The sequence below is a fragment of the Cyberlindnera jadinii genome (genome assembly GCF_001661405.1).
Source record: "Cyberlindnera jadinii NRRL Y-1542 unplaced genomic scaffold CYBJAscaffold_19, whole genome shotgun sequence".
In the NCBI taxonomy this organism is placed as follows: Eukaryota; Fungi; Ascomycota; class Saccharomycetes; order Phaffomycetales; family Wickerhamomycetaceae; genus Williopsis; species Williopsis jadinii.
The window spans coordinates 153,165-173,919 of NW_017963670.1; the positions used below are offsets into that span (position 1 = coordinate 153,165).

At 47.0% G+C, this 20,755-nt stretch overlaps 15 protein-coding genes across 15 annotated transcripts; 8 read left to right on the forward strand and 7 right to left on the reverse strand.

Annotated features, from left to right (window-relative positions):
- Nucleotides 1-26: 26 nt before the first annotated feature.
- Nucleotides 27-730, forward strand: VMA4 (H(+)-transporting V1 sector ATPase subunit E; the record flags this gene model as incomplete). The annotated part of the gene is made up of 2 exons (XM_020216944.1): nt 27-83; nt 149-730. The coding sequence occupies 2 exons, from the start codon at nt 27-29 to the stop codon at nt 728-730; spliced, it is 639 nt and encodes a 212-aa protein (XP_020068262.1).
- A 271-nt stretch (nt 731-1,001) lies between these two features.
- Nucleotides 1,002-1,874, forward strand: RPA43 (DNA-directed RNA polymerase I subunit RPA43; the record flags this gene model as incomplete). The annotated part of the gene is made up of 1 exon (XM_020213033.1): nt 1,002-1,874. One exon carries the CDS (start codon nt 1,002-1,004, stop codon nt 1,872-1,874), a length of 873 nt encoding a protein of 290 aa, XP_020068263.1.
- Nucleotides 1,875-1,981: 107 nt separating this feature from the next.
- Nucleotides 1,982-3,526, reverse strand: PET112 (glutamyl-tRNA(Gln) amidotransferase subunit PET112; the record flags this gene model as incomplete). Its single annotated transcript, XM_020213037.1, has 1 exon — nt 1,982-3,526. One exon carries the CDS (start codon nt 3,524-3,526, stop codon nt 1,982-1,984), a length of 1,545 nt encoding a protein of 514 aa, XP_020068264.1.
- A 348-nt stretch (nt 3,527-3,874) lies between these two features.
- On the forward strand, nt 3,875-4,821 carry MTW1 (MIND complex subunit MTW1; the record flags this gene model as incomplete). The annotated part of the gene is made up of 1 exon (XM_020215868.1): nt 3,875-4,821. Exon 1 carries the CDS (start codon nt 3,910-3,912, stop codon nt 4,819-4,821), a length of 912 nt encoding a protein of 303 aa, XP_020068265.1. The 5' UTR covers nt 3,875-3,909.
- A 14-nt stretch (nt 4,822-4,835) lies between these two features.
- Nucleotides 4,836-5,551, reverse strand: CYBJADRAFT_37986 (uncharacterized protein). Its single transcript, XM_020217686.1, has one exon. It carries the CDS (start codon nt 5,063-5,065, stop codon nt 4,850-4,852), a length of 216 nt encoding a protein of 71 aa, XP_020068266.1. The 5' UTR covers nt 5,066-5,551; the 3' UTR covers nt 4,836-4,849.
- Nucleotides 5,103-5,408, reverse strand: SOH1 (mediator complex subunit SOH1; the record flags this gene model as incomplete). The annotated part of the gene is made up of 1 exon (XM_020212158.1): nt 5,103-5,408. A coding segment is annotated over one exon (306 nt), but the record flags the coding sequence as incomplete, so codon positions are not given.
- SCS3 (Scs3p) lies at nt 5,524-6,503 on the forward strand. Its single transcript, XM_020215869.1, has one exon. It carries the CDS (start codon nt 5,596-5,598, stop codon nt 6,424-6,426), a length of 831 nt encoding a protein of 276 aa, XP_020068268.1. The 5' UTR covers nt 5,524-5,595; the 3' UTR covers nt 6,427-6,503.
- CYBJADRAFT_175365 (uncharacterized protein) lies at nt 6,472-8,152 on the reverse strand (the record flags this gene model as incomplete). The annotated part of the gene is made up of 2 exons (XM_020216695.1): nt 6,472-7,294; nt 7,392-8,152. The coding sequence occupies 2 exons, from the start codon at nt 8,150-8,152 to the stop codon at nt 6,472-6,474; spliced, it is 1,584 nt and encodes a 527-aa protein (XP_020068269.1).
- A 466-nt stretch (nt 8,153-8,618) lies between these two features.
- Nucleotides 8,619-9,794, forward strand: URA5 (orotate phosphoribosyltransferase URA5). Its single transcript, XM_020215870.1, has one exon. The coding sequence runs from the start codon at nt 9,073-9,075 to the stop codon at nt 9,733-9,735; it is 663 nt and encodes a 220-aa protein (XP_020068270.1). The 5' UTR covers nt 8,619-9,072; the 3' UTR covers nt 9,736-9,794.
- A 719-nt stretch (nt 9,795-10,513) lies between these two features.
- BOL3 (Bol3p) lies at nt 10,514-11,010 on the forward strand. Its single transcript, XM_020215871.1, has one exon. It carries the CDS (start codon nt 10,624-10,626, stop codon nt 10,939-10,941), a length of 318 nt encoding a protein of 105 aa, XP_020068271.1. The 5' UTR covers nt 10,514-10,623; the 3' UTR covers nt 10,942-11,010.
- Nucleotides 11,011-11,029: 19 nt separating this feature from the next.
- CYBJADRAFT_164611 (nuclear speckle splicing regulatory family 1 protein) lies at nt 11,030-11,641 on the reverse strand (the record flags this gene model as incomplete). Its single annotated transcript, XM_020213862.1, has 1 exon — nt 11,030-11,641. One exon carries the CDS (start codon nt 11,639-11,641, stop codon nt 11,030-11,032), a length of 612 nt encoding a protein of 203 aa, XP_020068272.1.
- A 241-nt stretch (nt 11,642-11,882) lies between these two features.
- On the forward strand, nt 11,883-13,848 carry SCD5 (Scd5p). The gene has a single exon (XM_020215872.1). It carries the CDS (start codon nt 11,893-11,895, stop codon nt 13,720-13,722), a length of 1,830 nt encoding a protein of 609 aa, XP_020068273.1. The 5' UTR covers nt 11,883-11,892; the 3' UTR covers nt 13,723-13,848.
- On the reverse strand, nt 13,699-17,098 carry GIP4 (protein phosphatase regulator GIP4). Its single transcript, XM_020215873.1, has one exon. It carries the CDS (start codon nt 16,809-16,811, stop codon nt 14,001-14,003), a length of 2,811 nt encoding a protein of 936 aa, XP_020068274.1. The 5' UTR covers nt 16,812-17,098; the 3' UTR covers nt 13,699-14,000.
- A 365-nt stretch (nt 17,099-17,463) lies between these two features.
- MRS2 (Mrs2p) lies at nt 17,464-18,916 on the forward strand. The gene has a single exon (XM_020215874.1). It carries the CDS (start codon nt 17,544-17,546, stop codon nt 18,852-18,854), a length of 1,311 nt encoding a protein of 436 aa, XP_020068275.1. The 5' UTR covers nt 17,464-17,543; the 3' UTR covers nt 18,855-18,916.
- Nucleotides 18,917-18,920: 4 nt separating this feature from the next.
- On the reverse strand, nt 18,921-19,989 carry PCS60 (Pcs60p). Its single transcript, XM_020215875.1, has one exon. It carries the CDS (start codon nt 19,955-19,957, stop codon nt 18,998-19,000), a length of 960 nt encoding a protein of 319 aa, XP_020068276.1. The 5' UTR covers nt 19,958-19,989; the 3' UTR covers nt 18,921-18,997.
- Between the last annotated feature and the right edge of the window lie 766 nt (nt 19,990-20,755).

A 20,755-nucleotide genomic window follows, 5' to 3' on the forward strand; every position in this document is an offset into this window, starting at 1 on the left:
GATAGGTTGCGGATGAATTGAAGAAGATGGAGTCCTTCATCAAGAAGGAGGCTGACGAGAAGGCCAAGGAGATCCAGCTCAAGGTGCGTATCGATTGTATCACTACAGGCTAATTGCACGATACTAACCCACCCCCTACACACGCTAGGCCGATGAGGAGTACGAAATCGAAAAGGCAAACATTGTCCGCTCTGAGATTGCTGCCATTGACGCCCTGTACGCACAGAAGACCAAGAAGGCGTCGCTTGCACAACAAATCACAAAGTCCACCATTGCAAACAAGACCAGACTCAAAGTGTTGTCCCAGAGAGAAACCGTTCTGGACGATATCTTTGCGCAAGCCGAGGAGGACTTGAAGAAGATTAGCAAGGACAAGGCCAGATACGAGCCTGTTCTTGCCGGCTTGATCGAGGAGGGCCTCTTGACTATCCTGGAGAAGAAGGTCAGCATCAAAGTGCGTGAAGCAGACTTGGACGTTGCGAAGAAGGCCCTCGCCACGGCAGCTGCCGAGTTTGAGAAGAAGACTGGATACCCGGTAGAGGTCACCATTAATGAATCCGAATACTTGAACAAGGACCTTGCTGGAGGTGTTGTTCTTACAAACGGTAGTGGTAGAATCGATGTTGATAACACTTTGGAGGAGAGATTGAAATTGCTTTCTGAGGAGTCCCTTCCAGCTATTAGACTGTCACTTTTCGGACCATCCAAGACTAGAAAGTTCTTTGATTAGGTTAATTAATCACAACCACTCATCTCTTGTGTCGAAACTGTCCTCCTTAATGCTTGGGCTCCCATGTGTAGCTCTCTATCGCGTTTTGGGAATGTTCCGATATCCGAGTGCTACTTTTGGCGCTCTCCCAATTTCCGTAACTCATCGCATAAGTTCGAAAATTTTACTCGAGCACAGTGAGGTGGGCAGAAAAAAAAATTACCTGTTAATCATCACCAAGGGAAAGGGCCTACAGAAGGAGATCAACGCACACACTTTGGCTCAGTTCATCATGTCTCAAGTAAGAAAAAGATCGAACTCTGATAGCTTGCAGGGCAATAAGCGTAGAAAACCACAGTTCATCAAACACAACTCTACAAACCCTGTGAACAGTGATGGCCTCTCGGAGTGTTTCCACAAGATCAACGTCTCGCTGTACGTTTCCCTGGCACCTTCGTACCTCAAACAGCCAATCGAAGGTATCAAGTCCCAGCATTTGGACCCTATGCTTATGAAGAACTTCGCCAAGGTGAACGGTGTTGTCATTGGTTACGATAACGTGACGGTGAGCGAAGAGCACATTGGAGAAAGCGGTGATATCATTGCAACTGTGAACCCACATAGTCCATTTGCATTCCTGTGGGTCTCAGTGGACTTCCTAGTGTGGAAGCCTCAAGTGGGTGATGTCCTCGAAGGGTTGGTCTACATGCAGTCACCATCCCACATCGGTTTGCTCATCAACGACACGTTCAACGGAAGTATCAAGAAGAATAACATCCCAGAATCGTGGCAGTTTATACCTAACCAGGCCGATGAACAAGCCACAGGGTCGGACGAGGAACAACTAAAGTCCCAGTCCCTTGGTCAATGGATCGATGAGAATGAGATCCCTATTGATGGGAAGGTGAAGTTCACCGTGAAGGCCATCCACAACTCAGGTAGAGTGGTGTCTGTTGAAGGCTCTCTCATAAAACCTGGAAGCGAAAGCGAAGCATTACCTGTGGTTCCTAATAAGAAGATCAAATTCGATGATCTGGAAGTTGTTCCACTTGAGACTCAGCAAGAAGTCACGAAGGAGGACGTTCCTGTTTATGAAGATGCCAGCGAAGAAGAAGTCGTTGCTGAAGAGGACTCCAGTGAAGAAGAGGACTCTGACTCCGATTGATCAAGCAAAGGAAGCCATTGCATACAATGAACAGAGGTTAAAGAGAACAAGAAGAAGAATGAGTGAAAATATATAGATTTTGTCTGCTAAACTATGTACATTATTGTTTACTCAACATCCAGTAGTTGCTTAAACTCGGTTTCAAAGACATTGGCGTCAATTGTTCCCTGTGTTGCTCTCATTGCTTGTCCCACAAGGAAGTTCAGACCGTTGACTTTCCCCTTCTTGATGCTCTTGACAGTATTTTGTTGTTCACCAATGATTTTGTTACACACTGCCGTGAGCTCTTCGCTGGAGACCTCGGCATCTGTGAGCTTCCTCAACCCATAGTCCTCGATCACTTCTCTCAAATCCCTCATGGTCTCTTCCTTGTTGTTGAACAAATGCTGTAAGAGTAATTTGGCACTGTAGTTTGAGATGAAGTCATCCTGAACAGCCTTCATGAGGTTGATGAGCGAGACCAAGGGGATATATCCAGGGTCAAATGGAAGATCGTTTCTGGAGAATGTTCCTAAAAGCTCATGGATCAGCCAGTTCCCCGGTGTTCTTGGGTCAATCCCGTGCGCATTCACAGAGACATCAAAAAGCATTCTGTAATACATCAGCAGGTCTAAATTGTAGGTTAATATCGTGGCGTCTTTCAGCGATAGATTGTAAGGCGTGCTTAGAAGAGACTCCAGGACTTGATCAGGGGTCTGAGGCATCTCGGCCTTGAGCTGGCCTACAATTTCATCACTCAACAGCATTGGAGGGAGCTCAGGGTCTGGCATGTATCTGTAGTCCAATGCATCCTCCTTCGTTCTCAATCTCACTGTCTTCTTACCATCCCAGCCCCTGGTTTCCTGTACAACGGCTTCCCCCTTTTCAACCAACCCAATCTGTCTCTTGTATTCATACTTGATAGCACTGATCACTGCACTTGTCGTTGACAAGTTTTTCAGCTCCACACGCTCACCACCTCTGATTGAGACGTTAACGTCAACCCTCATCGCACCAGTCTCTAAGTCACCAGAACAGATATCCATATATCTTAGAAGATTCTGAAACTTCTTTATAAACACCTTTACCTCGTCTGGGTGCGTGAAGTCTGGCTTCGTGACCATTTCAATCAGGGGAACGTTGGTTCTATTCAAGTCGATCTTCGAGTAAGATTCACCTTCAGTCTCAACGTAAACAGATTTCCCCGTATCCTGTTCCAACTGAATCTGCTCAATGCGGATTGTCTTTTCATCTTCTGAGATGCCATCTCTTTTCCAAAGCTTCACAGAGCCACCTTTGGCATAAGGATTGTAATGCTGTGTGATCTGATACCCCATCGGCTGATCACCATAGAAGTAGTGCTTTCTGTCAAAGGTTGAATCCAAATTGACACTGGAACCGAGGGCCACTGCAGCCCTCAACGCTAACAGCAGTGCTTCAGGGTTCAATGTGGGCTGTGTTCCCGGCAGCGCAGCATCAAAGTACGAAATCTTTGTATTAGGATCCTCGTGGAAAGACGTCTCTGACAACGAGAAGAGCTTGTGAGGCGTTTTCAACTGCGAATGGATCTCCAGCCCACACATCAGTGGGTACTCAGCTAAGGGCCTGAACTTCTTGTTGTACAGCTGTGGAGTTGTAGAGAAAGATCTCTTCAGAGTTGACTGACGAATCATCATTGCACAGCGTAGCTCGTGAATCCCTTCCCACCTCTGACTGATCTGGTATAGCAATCCAATGTAAACAAGTGTTGTTTGAAGTGAGAGACGTATACACATCGCAAGGGCACGGCGAGATCCGAGGCTCAATCCGAGGCTTAATCCGAGGCTCACTGGGTCGGATCTAAGAGTAACTGGTTGTCATGGTGATGGCTGGTTTTTTCAAATTTCACTCTTTCTTACGTAAGCATCACCCGCACACCACGCTGCGTGCCGTTGTCTCATCCGCCCTTTTGCTATGTGCACTTTGCGAAAAGTAAACAAAGAACCTCCACACGAAACCTCTTGAACGGTCCCAGGCATAGGGAACCAGGGATTGTCGTTGTCATATTGATGAAGCTATGTCTGCTCCAGGAACGTGTGCTACAGAGATTCTCACCGAACACTTGGGCTATCCGCCAATTGCGGTGATTGATGACATTATCAACGCGGTCAACGGTGTGATGTACAAATGTACACAAGCAGTAGAGACATATCTCATACAGAAGCAAAAGCACGGCACCACGGACAAGGACCCGGACACTGTGGTGGCGAATTCAAGCACTGTCAAACCAGAGGAGAATGAAGTGGAGGTGGGCACTGCGAAGTTGGAGACTTTGTTGGAGAACAGCGTTGATAAGAACTTTGACAAGTTTGAGTTGTACGCGTTGCGAAACATATTGACGATACCGAATGATCTCAGCGATGAGGGATGGATACGGTTGAAGCATTACGAAGGTGTTGACTTGAACAAGAAGGCCGATGTCAAGAGTGTGGAGCTGGACTTGAAGATCAACGCGCTCTATAAGGAGATAACTGTGCAGTTGTTTGTCAAGAAACAACTCTTGATACAGATGAAGAGGGCAAAGAAGATCGTCAAACTACTTACGCTTTACAAGAATTCTGTATCTTTCCTCTCTGAGAGACCAGAAGGCAGTACGCTACCCGCTGAGACGGTGAAACTATTGGAATCATTGGCTCCATTGGATCAAACCTTCTACTATTTGGTTTCACAAACGACGGAGTTATTCCACTCAGTGGAGGCGCTACAGTCCGTATTCTCCAAGCCAGTCGAAGAAGGAGGCATACTGGGACTTGACACAGATAACAACGAGCGTGACAAGTACCTCAGCGTAGAGGCCACGAAGCTATTACGCATTCTTGGGCTGGCAGATAACAAGTCCAAGATGGAGAGACTCCTGGGAAACTTGCACAATGTTGATTTCGAAAACGCAGAGGTCAAGGAGCAATTAAAGACCAGATTTGGGATATAGGCACCCTTCAAGACACTACACTAATGTATTAATAATCATCATATTCATCGTAACAACGATTTTCATTGCATAGCTTCTGTGCTCTGTGGCTCTGCCGTTGATACGTCATTCGACGTAGAACCACTGGAGTCATTACCATTAACAACAATAGACGGAACAGCTGTCTCTGCAGTTCCATTGTGCTGCACGCCTGCCTCATCACCAGCTTCCTCGTCAGCCTTTGTTTCGGGTACGCTGGCAACATCGCCCGTCTTCTTCTCGCTTATCGGCGTCGCTGCAAACATCGTCTGAGGCTCCTTCCATCTATTCACCATGTCGTTCATCAACACCGCAGCAGTGTCCTGTCTAAGGATCTGCTCCCTGAAGTGTGCGCTCTGCAAGAGCGTAAGAACATGTAGGCAGTTGGGATAGACCAAGTGCTTTGCGTACTGTGGTTCCCGCCAGTATTCCAAGTACTTCAAATAGTTCAAGAACTCCTCCTTTTCGAGGTATTTGTTCTGTGCCAGAAAGTTCAAGTACTGCAGATTCGCCAACGCCTGAACAAACTCCAACTCAACCTCCCACCGTGTCGGAGCTGGCTGTGGTTCCTCCATTGTGTGCTGCTGTGTCCCTGTTAAAGTGGCGGTGTTATATGTCTTGAGAGTGAAGTTGTTCTCTCGGAGGAATATCGTGTAAAAACCCACATCAACAAGGAAGATCATCGCGAACCCCAGACATAGTCCACTACACACACAGCCTTCGGACACATTGGTGAGCGACAACGGAGAACCAGAGATGGAGCACGTTTATGGACGACATATGAAGTTTGCCGAGTGCTATGTGACCACTGCGGCGAGATCGCTACGTGTTACGATCCCCGAGCTCGTTGTCATTGCGGTGTATCCACTCACTGTGCTACTAGGCGAACTGTTACACCATGCGACGGGCCATGTTGATAGTTACTTCTCGAATAAGCACAACCTGATCAACGTTGTCTTTGTCAAGCAGGGATGGGCATGGACGATCTTTGTGCTGCTCTACTTTCTGATCCAGCACTATGGGCTGACAAGGACCACTCTGCTGCGTATTCTCGGCGGCACAGCGTGGTGGGTTGTGTTTACACAGTGGTTCTTTGGTTTGCCACTCATGGACAGAATCTTCTTGATGACGGGCGGCGGGTGCAACTATGAGAGCTTCGAGATAGACATCGAGCAGGATGTTGTCATCGGCAGTCTGATGTGCCGGAAGATGAAAGGCACCTGGATCGGAGGCCACGATCCAAGTGGACACGTTTTCCTGTTGGTGTTGAGCTCACTCATCATGTGGTTTGAGCTTCTTGAAAGAGGCACACTGTTGACAGACCTCACCAAGTTTAGAGACGCCGTTCAGAGGAGCTCAGTGGCGCCATATGGTCAAATCACCTCTTGTCTCAGAGCACTGACTCATTCGACGATGCTGCTGTTGGGCTTGTTGTGGCTGTGGTGGTTCATGCTACTGATGACTAGTACATACTACCACTACTTCTCAGAAAAGATCACCGGGCTGATAGCAGCATACATCGGCTTGTTGATATACATTGGGCCACGTTTCATACACGACACCACTCGGAAGGTACTAAAGACATAGAGATGGTGTTCTCTTCACTCTATGTATATATAGAACGGGTATATATTATAACTCTTTCACTCTCCAGGATGAAGTTGGTAAGCTCTGTAGATATCTAACCTTTTGTCTAATCCAACCGAAAAACAGCACCAGACCAATCACCATGCAGAGTATATTACTGATGTAGTATCCATCTTGGACGATCGTGTAGAGACCCCCTTGTTCTTTACACGATTCCTTCTCTTGTTCGTTGGTAACTTCAAACTGTGCGAGGTTTGATGACGATGACGAAGGGGCACAGTATGCCCTTGTGAACCAGTCAATCATGTTCAAAACGATGAACCTTGGCCATTGTCCACCTAGGTTTGAAATTGTGTTTAAAGTGGTCATATAAGTACCTCCAATCATCGGATCTGCAATCTTCGTGTGGAAAGCATTAACCGACACGAATTGAATCGTCGACATGAATGAGCCAAAGAGGTTCTGTAAGATCACCAGCAAGAAGTAAAAAGCATTGATCTTACCCGAACTTGGGAACAACCAAACAACACCTTGTGCGATGGCTGCAGCCAATACCCTGCCCAAATACGCGTATAACCACGGTCCCAATGGGTCTTTACCACTTGACCATTTCGCCACGTAATAACCAAAGACGATTTCAAAGGGGAAGTCAATAAGCACAGTTATTGCCAGATCCTCTCTGCCAAAACCCTTCTCCAGCAGTTTCAAATTTGTTGCGCCTTCGTTTGCTTGGAAAGCAATCTTACAGACAAGATGGACAACAATGAACGATTGGATTGTTGGTAACTTCAACACTTGAAACATCGACTTGTAAACACTCTTTAGGGAATTCCAAGGGCTTGTGTTGGCTGCGGTCATTGTATCGTCTCTTCTAACTTTCTTTAAATGACGAGGCTCTTCTTGGACGAATATTGCGACAAAGAATGTGACAACGATGTACACAACCCCCCCAAAAGGTGAGGTACTGGTTCAAGGACAGTGCACCATAGTCCAGGGGTTCTGTTCTGAGGTACTTGTTGGAGAATTCAGGCGAGTTCAAGGCCAAAAACACCGTAAATGAGAGGAAATAACCAGTGTTCAGTCCAATGGTTTGTGCCGTCGATGCATAACTCAACGCCTCTGGTGACAAGATCGTCAGGGCCCAGCCATCAACGGCTATGTCCTGTGTCGCACAGAGAAACACCAGGAAGAAGAAAGTCCAGGTGATTTCAGTCAAGTTTTCCTCTGGCGATTCCAAGAGCTGATCCATGCTCGACCCCAGAAATATCAGTGTTGAGCCGGATATCAACTGAATTGGAATGATCCACGACTTTCGTCTGCCCACACGTGGATGGTAGAGGGCATCCACAACAGGAGACCACAGCAATTTCAAGGAGTACGGGTACGAGGCCAAAGAGAACAGCGCAACTTGTGAATACGTCAGCTTGGACTTCAACAAGAATGGGATAGATCCGAACCCCAGCCCCACAGGAATGCCTTGTAGCAGATACAGCAGCACTAGAAGGGCAAACTGCGGTCTGTCCAATACGGGCAACGTTGAGCTCTGCTGCTTTTCACCGCCAGTGGACAGGTCATCAATGGAGCTGACGATATCAATGTCTGGTACTAATGCGGGTATCGACGGTGTGTTTCCCGGTGTTGGGTTCCTCGAGCTGTGGCGTGAAGTCGAGTGGGACTTCCTATTGTGGATCGGGAGTAGCTCCACGCTGCTCGACTCGTCAACCATCGTAACCTCCGCTTGTTTGGTTCAAGTCCATGGTAAACAGCAGCAGGAAGTGAACATGGTGTAAACAGCGCACAGCTAAAAAGCTGAAACACGCGCATTTGCACTACGCATTCGCGGTAGCACTGGGGCGCGCGAAAATACGGGGACGGTCCAGTGATTACGTAAGCACTTAGTAAGAACGGAGGGCGTGAACGTAAACAACGAGAACGCAGATTACGTCACTGCTGAACCATGGCGAAAACAAACAAACAAACAAACAAACAAACAAACACAAAGCTTAAAAAATTAGCGCGCGGTTATGGGAGACCGTTAAGCGAAGAAAAGAACAATTGCGGAAAACGAAAACGAAACGAAAAACGATAACGACAACTGCCCGTCTTTGCACGCCTTTTGACTCAGCGGATGTAAATTTTTCGTTTTCGTCTTCGTCTGGCGCTGTCAAGCAAAACCGAAAAAAAGGATCAACCTTTGTCGCAAAAAATTTTCTGCTTTTTGTATAGCGCCTGTTTTTTTTTTCATTCCTCTCTCCCCTTTGATTCTTCAGACGGTTCTTCAAATCTTTTCACTTTTCCAGTTCGAAAGGTTGTGTGTTTGCTTCTAAACATCGTTCTTAAGCGTTGCTTATCTTAGCTCGGTCTTCCTCGTTGTGGAGTTTCACGGTTTTTTACCTCCATCTGTGTGGACGTTGTTCAATTAAGTACCACTGCTGGGACATCGCACACTGATTTATATCATCGCCTCTCCTTTTTTGCATATATTACCAATCACGGTCCCTTGTTGAGACTCTGCCTTGAACTCGATCGACACGTTGCTCCTGTCCGTGTGTCTGTCTGTGCTGATTGGTTCTACTTTCGATTCTTTGTTTAGCATCTCTGTTGCCATTTTGAAGCCACAACCATAGATTTTGACCCTTTTTCACAATGCAAGACTACCAAAAGAACTTTCTCGACTTGGCTGTTGAGTCCAAGGCACTGAGATTTGGCAGATTCACTCTCAAATCAGGTAGAGAGTCGCCATACTTCTTCAACCTGGGTCTCTTCAACACTGGTAAGTTGCTCTCAAACCTGGCCTCCTCCTATGCCATCGCCATCATCTCTTCCGGGCTGGAATTCGATGTGATCTTTGGTCCTGCCTACAAGGGTATCCCATTGGCTGCAATCACCGCTGCCAAATTGGCTGAGATTGGTGGCTCCAAGTACGAAAAGGTTGCGTATGCATTCAACAGAAAGGAGAAGAAAGATCACGGTGAGGGTGGCTCCATCGTTGGAGCTGGCCTCGAAGGTAAGAGAATCCTCATCATTGATGACGTGATGACCGCAGGGACCGCAATCAACGAGGCGTTTGAAATCATTGGTGCTGAGAAGGGTGAGGTTGTCGGAACCATCATTGCACTTGATAGACAGGAGAGAACCGTTGACTCTCAACAGAGTGCTACACAAGTGGTGTCTAAGAGATATGGAATCCCAGTCATCAGCATTGTCACCCTCTCTGATATCATTGCTTATCTCTCTGGCCGCATCTCTGAAGAGGAGAGAGAAAAGATTGAGCAGTACCGTCAAGAGTTTGCTCCTGCAAACGTCTGATGAGCTACTACATACATCTCAGTATGTGTGTGTGTTTGTCTCTGTTTCTAATCCTTTATTCTGTGGTTTTTTAACTAGACTAGCTTGTCCATTTCTTCTATGTAACTATACCAGACTTCTTTAATCCCTCTAGTTTTGTCTCTCGGTCTGTCCTGGTCTCTCTCGTGTGGTTCATCTTGTGTAATATGTGTTTATCTTCACTCAATGCAATATCCTCTATATGGTGGTGGAATACACACACCTGTCTGTTGTCTATGCACACACAGCATTCACCACCTCCATACTACCATCACGTCTCTACTGTGTTGCAGAAAGGGAATGGTAACATGTGGTCTGTGCCAGGTATGACAATACATGGATTACAGCATTTGCTTCCTGGACATCTCTGCTAAGGATACACCACCAGAGCCCATAGATAAGTGACATGTTTATTACTCAACTAACATTGTCTCTATGGTTCCAATGAGCACACGCTTGACTCTACGAGTGCTGGGATTAGCCCATCACCTTGATATTCGAAATCTACGCTGTAGTGTCATCTCCTGATTTACAACTCCCTGGTGCTTAAACCACCACTGATAGCACTATAAAACGGCTCGAACTGTGACATCACTTGTTAATCAAATAAGAGAAGTACTCCATAGTCAAAGAGCCCAGTTCCCCCAGATACGGTCTCAGCTTGGTACAGCAGAGCTTCTACTTTAGGTAATCTTCCCCTTTGGGCTATTCCAGCAGGCCCTCTCTTGCTTATTCATCTATGCACATTGCGGAGCCGTCCTCGAGGACGAGTCAAAAGAGTCAAGAGTCAATACTTGTGATACCTTCCACTTCCTCCTCATCTCCTGCCTTCAACCGTTTTGCCGCAGTGGGAGCATACTACCATACACGATGCTTCGTAACTTCAGTGTCCAGCACATGAGACAGAAAGCCCTTGCACTGAGGTTCTCCCCAAGATTCTATTCGCAGATCATGTCCGATGCCGAACGTCAGGTTTACAACAAACTGTCCAAGGAGTTGCAACCTTCAGAGCTGGAGGTTGCGGACATCAGCGGTGGATGTGGCTCTATGTTTGCCATCAACGTCACCAGTGACAAGTTCAAGGGGATTTCGATGGTTAAACAGCACAAGCTGGTGAACTCAATCTTGTCGAAGGAAATCTCGCAATGGCATGGATTGCAGTTGAGCACTAAAGCGCCAAAGAAGTGAACTCAGTTTAGTTTTGATATCGCTTTATAATATATAGTCATTATTCATTCATTAGAGTATTCATGAGAGCAGTGTGCGGTTGGTGTGTTCATTTCACACATCTTTGGAGGTATCTCTGGCGGTACTCTAGGACCACTGTTTCATCCAACGGAGGCAGCAGCCTAGACTTCGAAATGGCAGGCTTGACATCAGGCTCAGTGGTCTCAGCGGTATCAGCGGTATCAGCGGTATCAGCAGCCTTCGCAGCCTTCGCAGACTCCTCGGCCTGTCCAGACGGCTTCCTCGTGGACAACAACACCCTCACAGCCTTCGCCTCCTCTCCCTGTCGCAACGTCTTGTGCTGTTTATACCCATCCGTCACAAACACTTCCTTGTCCTTGTACTCATCTCCCTCCAGTTCTCGCTCCCGAGCAGCTCTAACGTCCTCCACCCGGTCTTTATCCTGTTTCCTCTGTTCTTTCGCAATCAGCAGGTTCTTCATGAACCTCGGGCCTTCAACTTTGGGCCTCTTCAACTGCTTCCGCTCGTCTTGCAACCGGTCATAGTGCTCATCGTATTGATAGATCGACTCATCAACAACGCTCGGCTGCTGCTGCTGCTGCTGCTTCTTCGAGCGCTTTTGAACACTCCTGCGCCACTGCTCGACGGTCTCCTCTTGCTCGTCCGAGGACGACTCGCCACCAAATCCTAAGGCACTCATAACAACCCCAATCACTCTCAAATAACCAAACCAAAACACTCTCCCATTGTGAAGCAAATGGACCTTTTGACGCAGTTTTGCGGGAAAAAGGCTAACGACATTTTTGGCGTTGCGAAAACCGCCGCGAAAGCGGAAAATCCGAAAAATTGCGAAAAACTACCCTTCACGTCCTGTCCACCCAAAATCGAACGCTTTCTTTGAAGGGGAAGCTTGTCGGTGCTGTAACGAGACAGAGCGCAGAAAGAAGAGCTATGTCAGCAGGTTTTGATTGGCTCAATGGTGTAGCTGCTGAGAGCTCGTCGTCGGCAAGGGCCTCGGGGCTGACCCCCTCCCCGGCCCCTCCTCCGGTGTCCTTTGGCCTTACGCCAAATAGCAGTTCGGCCTCACTACCCCTACCAACGGTATCGCACTTGGGCTCCATAAACAACTCCACGGCCAACAGCACCGTGGATCTGAGCAGAACTGTGAACAATGGGTCATCCACTGCGCTGGCTGGGGGCTCGGACACGCCAGAGGACCTCAGTGTGCCGTTGACGCTGAGAGCAGACGAACTATCAGCAGAAGAGGCAAAGACATATCTCAGATGGTATAACGACATCGTTGTGAGACGTGGCACCAACCTGATACGACTGGAGGATGTGTTTGCGTTCATGCGTAACTTCTCGATCCCAGAACCGGTGAGAGCTGCTCTGAGTCGCATATTCACCAGCGTGACGTCTCTGAACGTTGGTGAGTTCTTTGCGCTGCTACGGTTGATATCGCACTCCATCCTCGGACAGAAGCCGAAAAGAGCGCTTATAAAGGATCCAGCTCCAATCCCTAAACCACGGTCCATTCTGAGTGCTAAGCGAGTGCAAGATGCCGATGACCAAGAGGAGGATGTGCCGGCGAATGGCAAACCAAAGGACAAATTCGACTTGGACTCCTTTACGGAGATGTTGATGACTGGAGAGACCCCTAGGAAGAAGAAGAAGAATAGAAAGGGCCATAGAAGAATCCAGTTTTCGGACCAGGTATCTGTAGAGCCGACCAGAACTTCCCAGGTTGAGCCTGTGAAGATTGATCTGTCATTGCCAATGGACCAGCTGATGAAATCGATGCCCAAGAAGGAGGCTCCCACTGTCGTTGTCAGCGAAGATGATGATCTGCCAGATGTCCCTGTTGATACCTTCCAGCACATCAAGAATGTGGACAGCGCACTGATACATGGAACTCCATCAAATATCCCCTCTGTGTTCTTTGACGAGGTTTATCGCTCACCATCTCCAAATGTCGAACAACCAGACCCTATGATTCCAAATATCACGGGACCTGTTCGTTTACTATCACCATCACATACTGGACCGGGAATCCCTCTACATGCAAGCAGCACTGGTCCAAACATGAACTCGCACTCCATGATAGATGGTTTACTATCACCAAACTACGAGGCATTGCGCAGCCAAGCTGCGTTGTCACCTTCAATGACAGGTTCATTAACGTCTTCGATGAGAAGCCATCAACAACAAGTACAGCAACAGCAGCAGACACATGTCCCACAAAGACTCTTATCGCCACCTGTACCACCGGCAAGAAGAGCCAGATCGCTTTCACAACCAGAGGCTGTCGGCCACGTCACTTTGGAACAGTTAGCACAGGCAACGTTGCCACATGAAACGAGCCAGCACTCGTTAAAACCTCCTATGCCTCCTCCAGAGAGAATGACGTCTCCAAACAGGGTGAGCTCGCCACTGGCGCCTGCTCCACCCCCTCCAAGACGTCGTGGAATGTCATTAACCCAGCAACAGCAACAACCGGCACCACCTTCAAGATCAACTCCATCACCAAGTTTACAACAACAGCAAGAGCAACAACAGCTTAATGGGTTTGCTCAGCACTTCTTACCAGATCCACCGCAACAATATTCAAATGGAGTGCAACAAGCACCGGCATTGCCTCCAAAGATCCCAATAGCTCAGAACACAAGTAATAATCCTTATGGAGGACATCTGACAGCAAACTCGGGGTCTGCTGTAAATATCCTGGACGATTTGAAAGCGTTACAAAATGAAGTTGATAGATTGCACTTATATCAGTCTTGAATCGAAATAACAAAGACATACAGAAGAAAGGGAAAACTTCATTAGTACAAATGAACAAATGAAATACCGATGAGGTACGTAAGGTAATTGATTGGTATCGCCAAATGGATGGTTTTAACACAGGTTTTTTATGCCTAGCCTAGTGACGTAGAGTTAAGCTGTAAAACGATGCCTATATTTTCTAAAATGATCGTCAAACGCTTACCAATAGTCACTTTCCCTATTATAATGTGGGACTAGAATGTGAGTTCAAAAGAAGAAAACAACAGTCTGGGTCACTAGAAGCGATCACGAAGTTTACCACCAATCCTCCATCTCTTTTGACTTGATGAAGCTGTGATGCTGTTCATCATACGATCAGATGCGTTGGTTGAATTGTCAAAAGCCCCAAATCCACCTTGTTTACTTCTGCTAAATGCCATTCTCTCCTGTTGTAAAGCTGCTGCTGCAACAGACAACCCGGTTCTCGCCTTTTGAATACTCAGTGTACTTGGAGGATGAGCCCAGCCTTTACGTTTTGGTTTGGGTTCAGGTAAAAGAGGTGGCACACCAATAAACCTCACTCTTTTAGTAATTTTCTTTGGCTCAGGTGGTTCATCCTCAAGACTCGACTCTGAGGCAGTGCTGCTCTCAACCAGTTCGGGTGTACTAGATGCCTCACCACTAGGTATAGATTTATTCATCGGCTTTGCAGATGGTGATTCAGAAGGTTTCAAGGGCATCAAATCGGGGTAAAAATCAATCTTCGAGTTGGACTTTGTTGGAGTAATATCATAATCCTCATTAGTAACTGTAGGAGTCAATGTCTCTGGAGTTGGCTGAATTGAACCACTGCTATCTGTAGAATCATCCCTCTTCATGATAACAGTTGCCGGTGTCAGCTCAGGGGATTTAGGTGGTGAAAGTACTGTTGGTGTTGAGTTTGAAGTCGACTCCGGTGTTTCCTTTTGAGTTGTTCTTGAGATCACCTTAGGCGTTGACTTAGATGTGACTTTAGGCGAAATGACTGTTCTAACTTTCTGTGAGGCCTTTGGAATCACTCTTGGTGTTGAATTAGAACTTCCTCTTGATGAAGTGTTCGTATCTGATCTTGTTGATGAGCTAATCTTCAGCTCAGACAAATTAGGTACATCATTGGATTCCACAACAGTCTTCATCTGATCAGTGGGAAGAATTCTCTGTGTACCATTCGCTGTTAATCTATGTTTTGGTGGACTTGGTTGTCTGTTTTCTGGGGAACTATTCTTAGATTTGGCCAATTCAGCAGGACTCTTTAGTGAAGAATGTCTCAAAACGGTGGTCTGCTTCTCAGTTTGACTCAACAATGCACCTGCTGCTGCTGCATTCACCATAGTAGCTTTTCTCATAGAGTTTGGTGGCTGTTGTAAAGAAGAGGATCTTTTCAACCGTGTAGCACTACCATTGGGCTTGGGGGATTCCGTTGGCGGTGAAGGTGTATTGGCCTTCAGCTTCTCTTGCCTTCTTAACTGTGTTCTAATATCAAATGCCGCGTTCGAGTATACTGACTGAGGTCTAACACGACGTTGGTTTGATGGAGTTCTCGATAGAACCGTCGGTGACTCTTGAGTAGATCTTGAAGCAGTTGTACAATTCTCTCTCAGACTGTTCAGCTGCGAAGATGTGCTTGATGAAGATGCAACAGAAGCATTACTGCCAGACCGGGACCGTGTTGTTGTGCTGAATGGCGAAGTACACATGATTGGTGGGTTGCTTCCTGCACGGGCTCGAGTTGCAGCAACACTAGCAGAACGAACAAGCTGGTTTGTAGTAGCTGTGGTCAAAGAACCTGCTCTAACCTTCGTTGAAGTGCCTTGCTGATTGATCCTCTCGATAGTGAAAGCACGTTCTTTATCACGCTGCTGTACAGCGGTAATTTCCTTTGGCTGTTTCCCCTTATCGGGTTTGAACAACACAGTGAGTTTTTTACCGGTACCAGCTTTCAGCTCTGATGGCTGCTCACTGAACCCAACTTCTTCCCAGCCTTTAAGGAGATCACGAAGAACCGATATCAATTTAATCACCAAGTTGTATGAGTGATTTAGAGGAGGAATCATCTCCTGTATGGTGCTAGCTTTCAGGGGGAACTGTGATCCTGAACGGGTAACCTTAGACAAGACCAAAAGCATAAGTTCGTTCTTCTTTGAGTTGACAAGATACTCTTCACATTCATTAAGAATATTCTGCCACTTGGTGTTCTTATGTAGCAGCTTTGCCGAGTGGAAGTCCTGTTTTCTAGGAATGTATAATTCTCTTCCAAATCTTCTCAAGATGGCGTAGAGTTCTGATAACTTGAAAATTGAAGCGACGATTCTATGGAGGGTGTAAGCCCAGGATGGAAGCCTTTGTATGCTTGCCTCGGTGAGCTTTGCCTTGGTCTTTACCACCACATCCACATACGACCCGATGTTTTTGGTCGTTTTCTCAACAGCATCGAGAAACGCTCGGGTAGACTTCAGCTTTTGAATACCGGTTTCCTCAGCACCTCTCACAAATTGACTCAATGTCATCACTTCTAAGGGTTCGATGACATCAGCAAAACTTGAAAAATCCAAAGGTATAGGTCTATGCGTCGCATCTGGTTTTCTGGCAACGTCCCTTTCCGTGAGAGACTGCTTCAACTTCTCCTGGTATATGGCAACACCGTTCTCAGCAATCAATGTGAGATCATCCAATAGCTGCGCATAGTCTGCATCGGAAGTGTACGGACACACCGGCTCAGAAGAGTCCTCCAGATCAACGCTAACTGGAGATGTGTTCACGTGTGGCACGAGCTTTCTGCGATCCCTTAGGCATTCCAGTCTATTCACAGACTCAAGTCTCTTCCTCAGTTGGTCATTCACCTGTGTCGCACCAGTCGCAAGCGTGACGATATAATGAATCAGCGGTACCGACTCTCCCTTACAGGCCTTCACCTTGATCGCAAGCGCCCTCAAATGGGTCTGCAACACCTGGAGCTTCCTCATACCGCATTGGAATTCCACTATACGCGCATCATACCCATCCAGCAGGATACCGCCTCTCATCGCAGGTGTCGATGCCTGGGCAGCTGCTGCTGCTCCTAAACTCATCTGACCTCGCAACCGCTGTGTATATCTCTGCCTCTAACGCGTACCGCCCGTTGCGTTCCAGCGCTGTTTTGTTGTTCTCCTTTCTTGATAAAGGCCCTTTCTCCTAAACAAAGACAGGGAAAACGAAAAAAGCAGCTATCGTCACGTGTACGGAAGACCTTCTTTCTCTTTATCCAATTGCACGAAAGCTGGTACAAATGAACGTGTGTTCGAAAAGTTCGCTTCCTATGCTACCTCGTCTACGATGTCGATACCTCCCTTTCCCGAGCACTCGATTAGCAGCCGTTACCCTGGTGAACGAAGAAGATGTTATGTTTTTTTGTGTGGTTTTTGGTCTTTTGCAGAGCTGCGCTGGGGTTTTTCCCTAGAAATTTATCGCGCGCGCAGCTTGTTCGGGGAAACTTCTTCAACGTCTGCAACGTCGCGCGCGCTGTGTGAAAAGTGGAAACAAGCTGTGGGACACAAAACCGAGAAAAAGGGTAAAAAGGTGGAATGGTGGAGGTAAGCGGTGGGGGAAAGTGGAGATCCGAGGGTGGCGGACTGGTCGGAATGTGTGACGGGGAGATCCGAGGGTTGATGGTTGCGGAACTGCCCTCGGCACAAAATTTATAGCTCCGCTTGTTGATGCTTCACCAACTTTAGTTCCAAAGGCAAGGGCTCAGTGGTTGCTACGCTATTGGTCTCCAAACGATGTTTTTGAGGTCTTCACGATGTGTTCTAAGGAGAGATTTCATGGCTCCACTGCTGAGGCTGAAAGAACCAGGTTTTGGCGCTGCTCCGTACCGCTTTACCAGGTCGATTTCGAAGAAAACACCGCTGATTGCTCCTCCGTCCAGCGTTGCTGTTGATTATCAGATATCATCAGCTATGCCCGATCTTACGAAGATCGTCAAGCCCATAACGCCAAACGACTCCTACGTCAGCTGTACAGTGTTTGACATAAACGGAAACGTGACTGCGGTCTCGAAACACTTTCCAAAGATGCAATTCTTACAAGACCATGGGCTGTACCCGAGAGATCTGCGTAAGATTGATACGTCGGCAATAGACGTCATACCTTCCATAGTGGTGAGGGACAACTGTATTCTTGTGAATTTGTTGCATATCAAGGCACTCGTGCGGGCTGATAGCGTGATGATTTTTGACACCTCAGACAACAGTGCTGCGTCAAAGCTGGGACTCTTTGTCTATGATCTTGAATCGAAGTTGAGCTCGCACAGTCACGATTGGATCCAGCAGTATGAACACAAGGCACTCGAGAGCATCCTAATTAACGTCATGTCGTGTCTGGAAACGGAACTGCAACACCATCTCAAGAGTTGTGGACTGATACTGGCTGAATTGGAAGACCAGTTAGACAGAGATAAACTGAGAGATCTTCTGATCAAGAGTAAAGCACTCCAAGCATTCTACCAAAAGTCCCTCCTTATCAGAAACGTCTTGGATGAATTGTTAGACAACGATGATGATCTCCTGGGGATGTACCTCACGGATAAGCTCGAATCGACGTCCAGAGAGGAAAGTGGTGACTTTGGTGAGGTTGAGATGCTCTTGGAGGCTTATTACAAGCAGTGCGATGAATTCGTTCAACAATCTGAATCGCTCTTGAGTGATATCAAGAGTACAGAGGAGATTGTCAATATCATCTTAGATGCGAACAGAAACTCACTTATGCTTTTTGAATTAAAGGTTACAATATACACATTAGGATTCACAGTCGCTACATTACTTCCAGCATTCTACGGAATGAACTTGAAGAACTTTATAGAAGAATCCAATTTGGGGTTTGCAGCTGTTATTGGACTCTCAACTGTTATGGCCTTGGCTATCACGTCGATGAACTTCAAGACATTAAGAGGTGTTCAGAAATTGACGTTGATGAGTCCAGGTGAGAAGTTGAACAACAAGCTTGGTAAGGCAAAGGTGGCCAACAATTCGAAGTGGTTCAGTCATAGTTGGTGGTGGTTCAACAAGCAAAGAAAAGCTGATCCTGCGAAACGTGAAGTCGTCTGGAAATGGCTCATAGATGAGAAGGAGAAATGAAGTCTGTACATATTTATAAAGCCCTCATAATGACTATTAATGACATAGATTTAAAAGAGAAAGAAAGGACTGTAAGTTATAACTCTTAACTATTGTGTTATATTATCAGGAATATACGCTATTATGGAAAGAGATCAAAAAGATCACAACTTCGACTTGGAAGCAAAGATGTCCTCCATCTTACGTCTCTGGATCTTACCGGTAGCTGTCTTTGGAATCTTGTCAACAAAGTAGAACTTGACAGGGATCTTGAAAGCAGCCACTTTGGTCTTCATGAACTCTTTCAGCTCCTCCGCGTTCAATCCACCTGTAGCGACAACAGCAGCTTGGACAATCTGACCATAGTGGTCATCACTGACACCAAATGCAACGCATTCCTTGACCTTTGGGTGGGAAAGCATGATGGAATCTAACTCAATTGGCGAGATCTTTTCACCACCACGGTTGATCAACTCTTTCAAACGACCAGTCAAGTTGATGTAACCATCCTCATCGATGAAACCTTGATCACCGGTTCTGAAATAGCCTTCCTGGGTAAAAGACTCAGCATTGGCCTTTGCATTGTTGGCGTATCCCTTAGTGACGTTTGCTCCTCTGATGGAAACTTCACCAATGGAGCCTTGTGGCAAGACGTGACCAGCCTCATCCAGGATAACAACATCAACACCTTGGCCAGGACCAACGGTACCTGGCTTACGCTTCAAAGGAGGGTATGGGTTGGAGCACATTTGGTGCGATGCCTCTGTCATTGCGTATGCTTCGAGAACAGGTGCCTTCATAAACTCCTCTAGCTTGTGGAAAGTAGCTGGTGCGAGGGCAGAAGAGCATGATCTAATAAATCTAATCTTTGGGAATTGCTTTGGTGGTTCAGTGTTTAGCAAGATGGAATGGATAGTTGGAACAGCAGAGTACCAGGTAGCCCTCTCAGTGATGAAATCGTTCCAGAAGTGGGTTGCGCTGAACTTTGGAGGAATGATGTTACAACCACCAGACTTGAAGGTACTGAGCAGAGCACCGATCAGCCCATGGACATGGAACAAGGGCATAACAACGTACGTACGGTCGTCACGAGTCAAATGGTACGTATTGACAATGTTGGTCATGGAACGTGAGATGTTTGCGTGTGTAAGTGGCACTGTCTTCGGACGACCAGTGGTTCCAGATGTGTGCAGAATCATGGCAACGTCATCTGGTGAAGCAATTCCAGGGAATCTCGTCAAGTTGTTGACAAAGACTGGGAAGTTTTCAGACTCGTAGAGAGGGCGATTTGATGCATGGTCATAGACAGCATACTCGATTCTCTGTCTCTGCGAGTTCCACCATGCTTCCAAGAGCAACACCTTGTTGTCCTTTGCAGATAGCACCAATGGTGAGTCTCTGTTGTTATGGGTTCCCCTTGGAACAACAACCGCTTTGGCCTTCAGGTCGCCAAAGTAGAAGTCGAACTCGTCCTTCTTGTAGTTCGGGTTCAAGGGGGCTGCGACTCTCGCAGCGTTAGTGATACCCAAGAAGAAGGCAACCAGCTCCAACGAGTTCGGCAACGAGATTGCCACAGCATCGCCACGTTTCGCATCGTACAACGGGGAGCTTGGAGAGGTGAACAGACTCTGGATATGGCCCGTGATGTGTGCCAAGTGGGCATACGACACGGATATATCAGTGTTTGGTACCCTGACAGCCTCAGCGTGTGAGAGGTGGATCGAAGTGATGAAGGTGTTGAGTTCTGGATCTAATGGGGCCATTCTGGGACGATTCCTAAGCAATGATAAAGCACACAACCGTTATAACAAGCTGAGGATAGTGTATTTGGAAGTGGAAATGGGAACAATGTAAATGCCCCCCATGCTTTATGACTATGACTCCTCGGCGTTATGTGACCCCGCGAAAAGTGCCATATACGG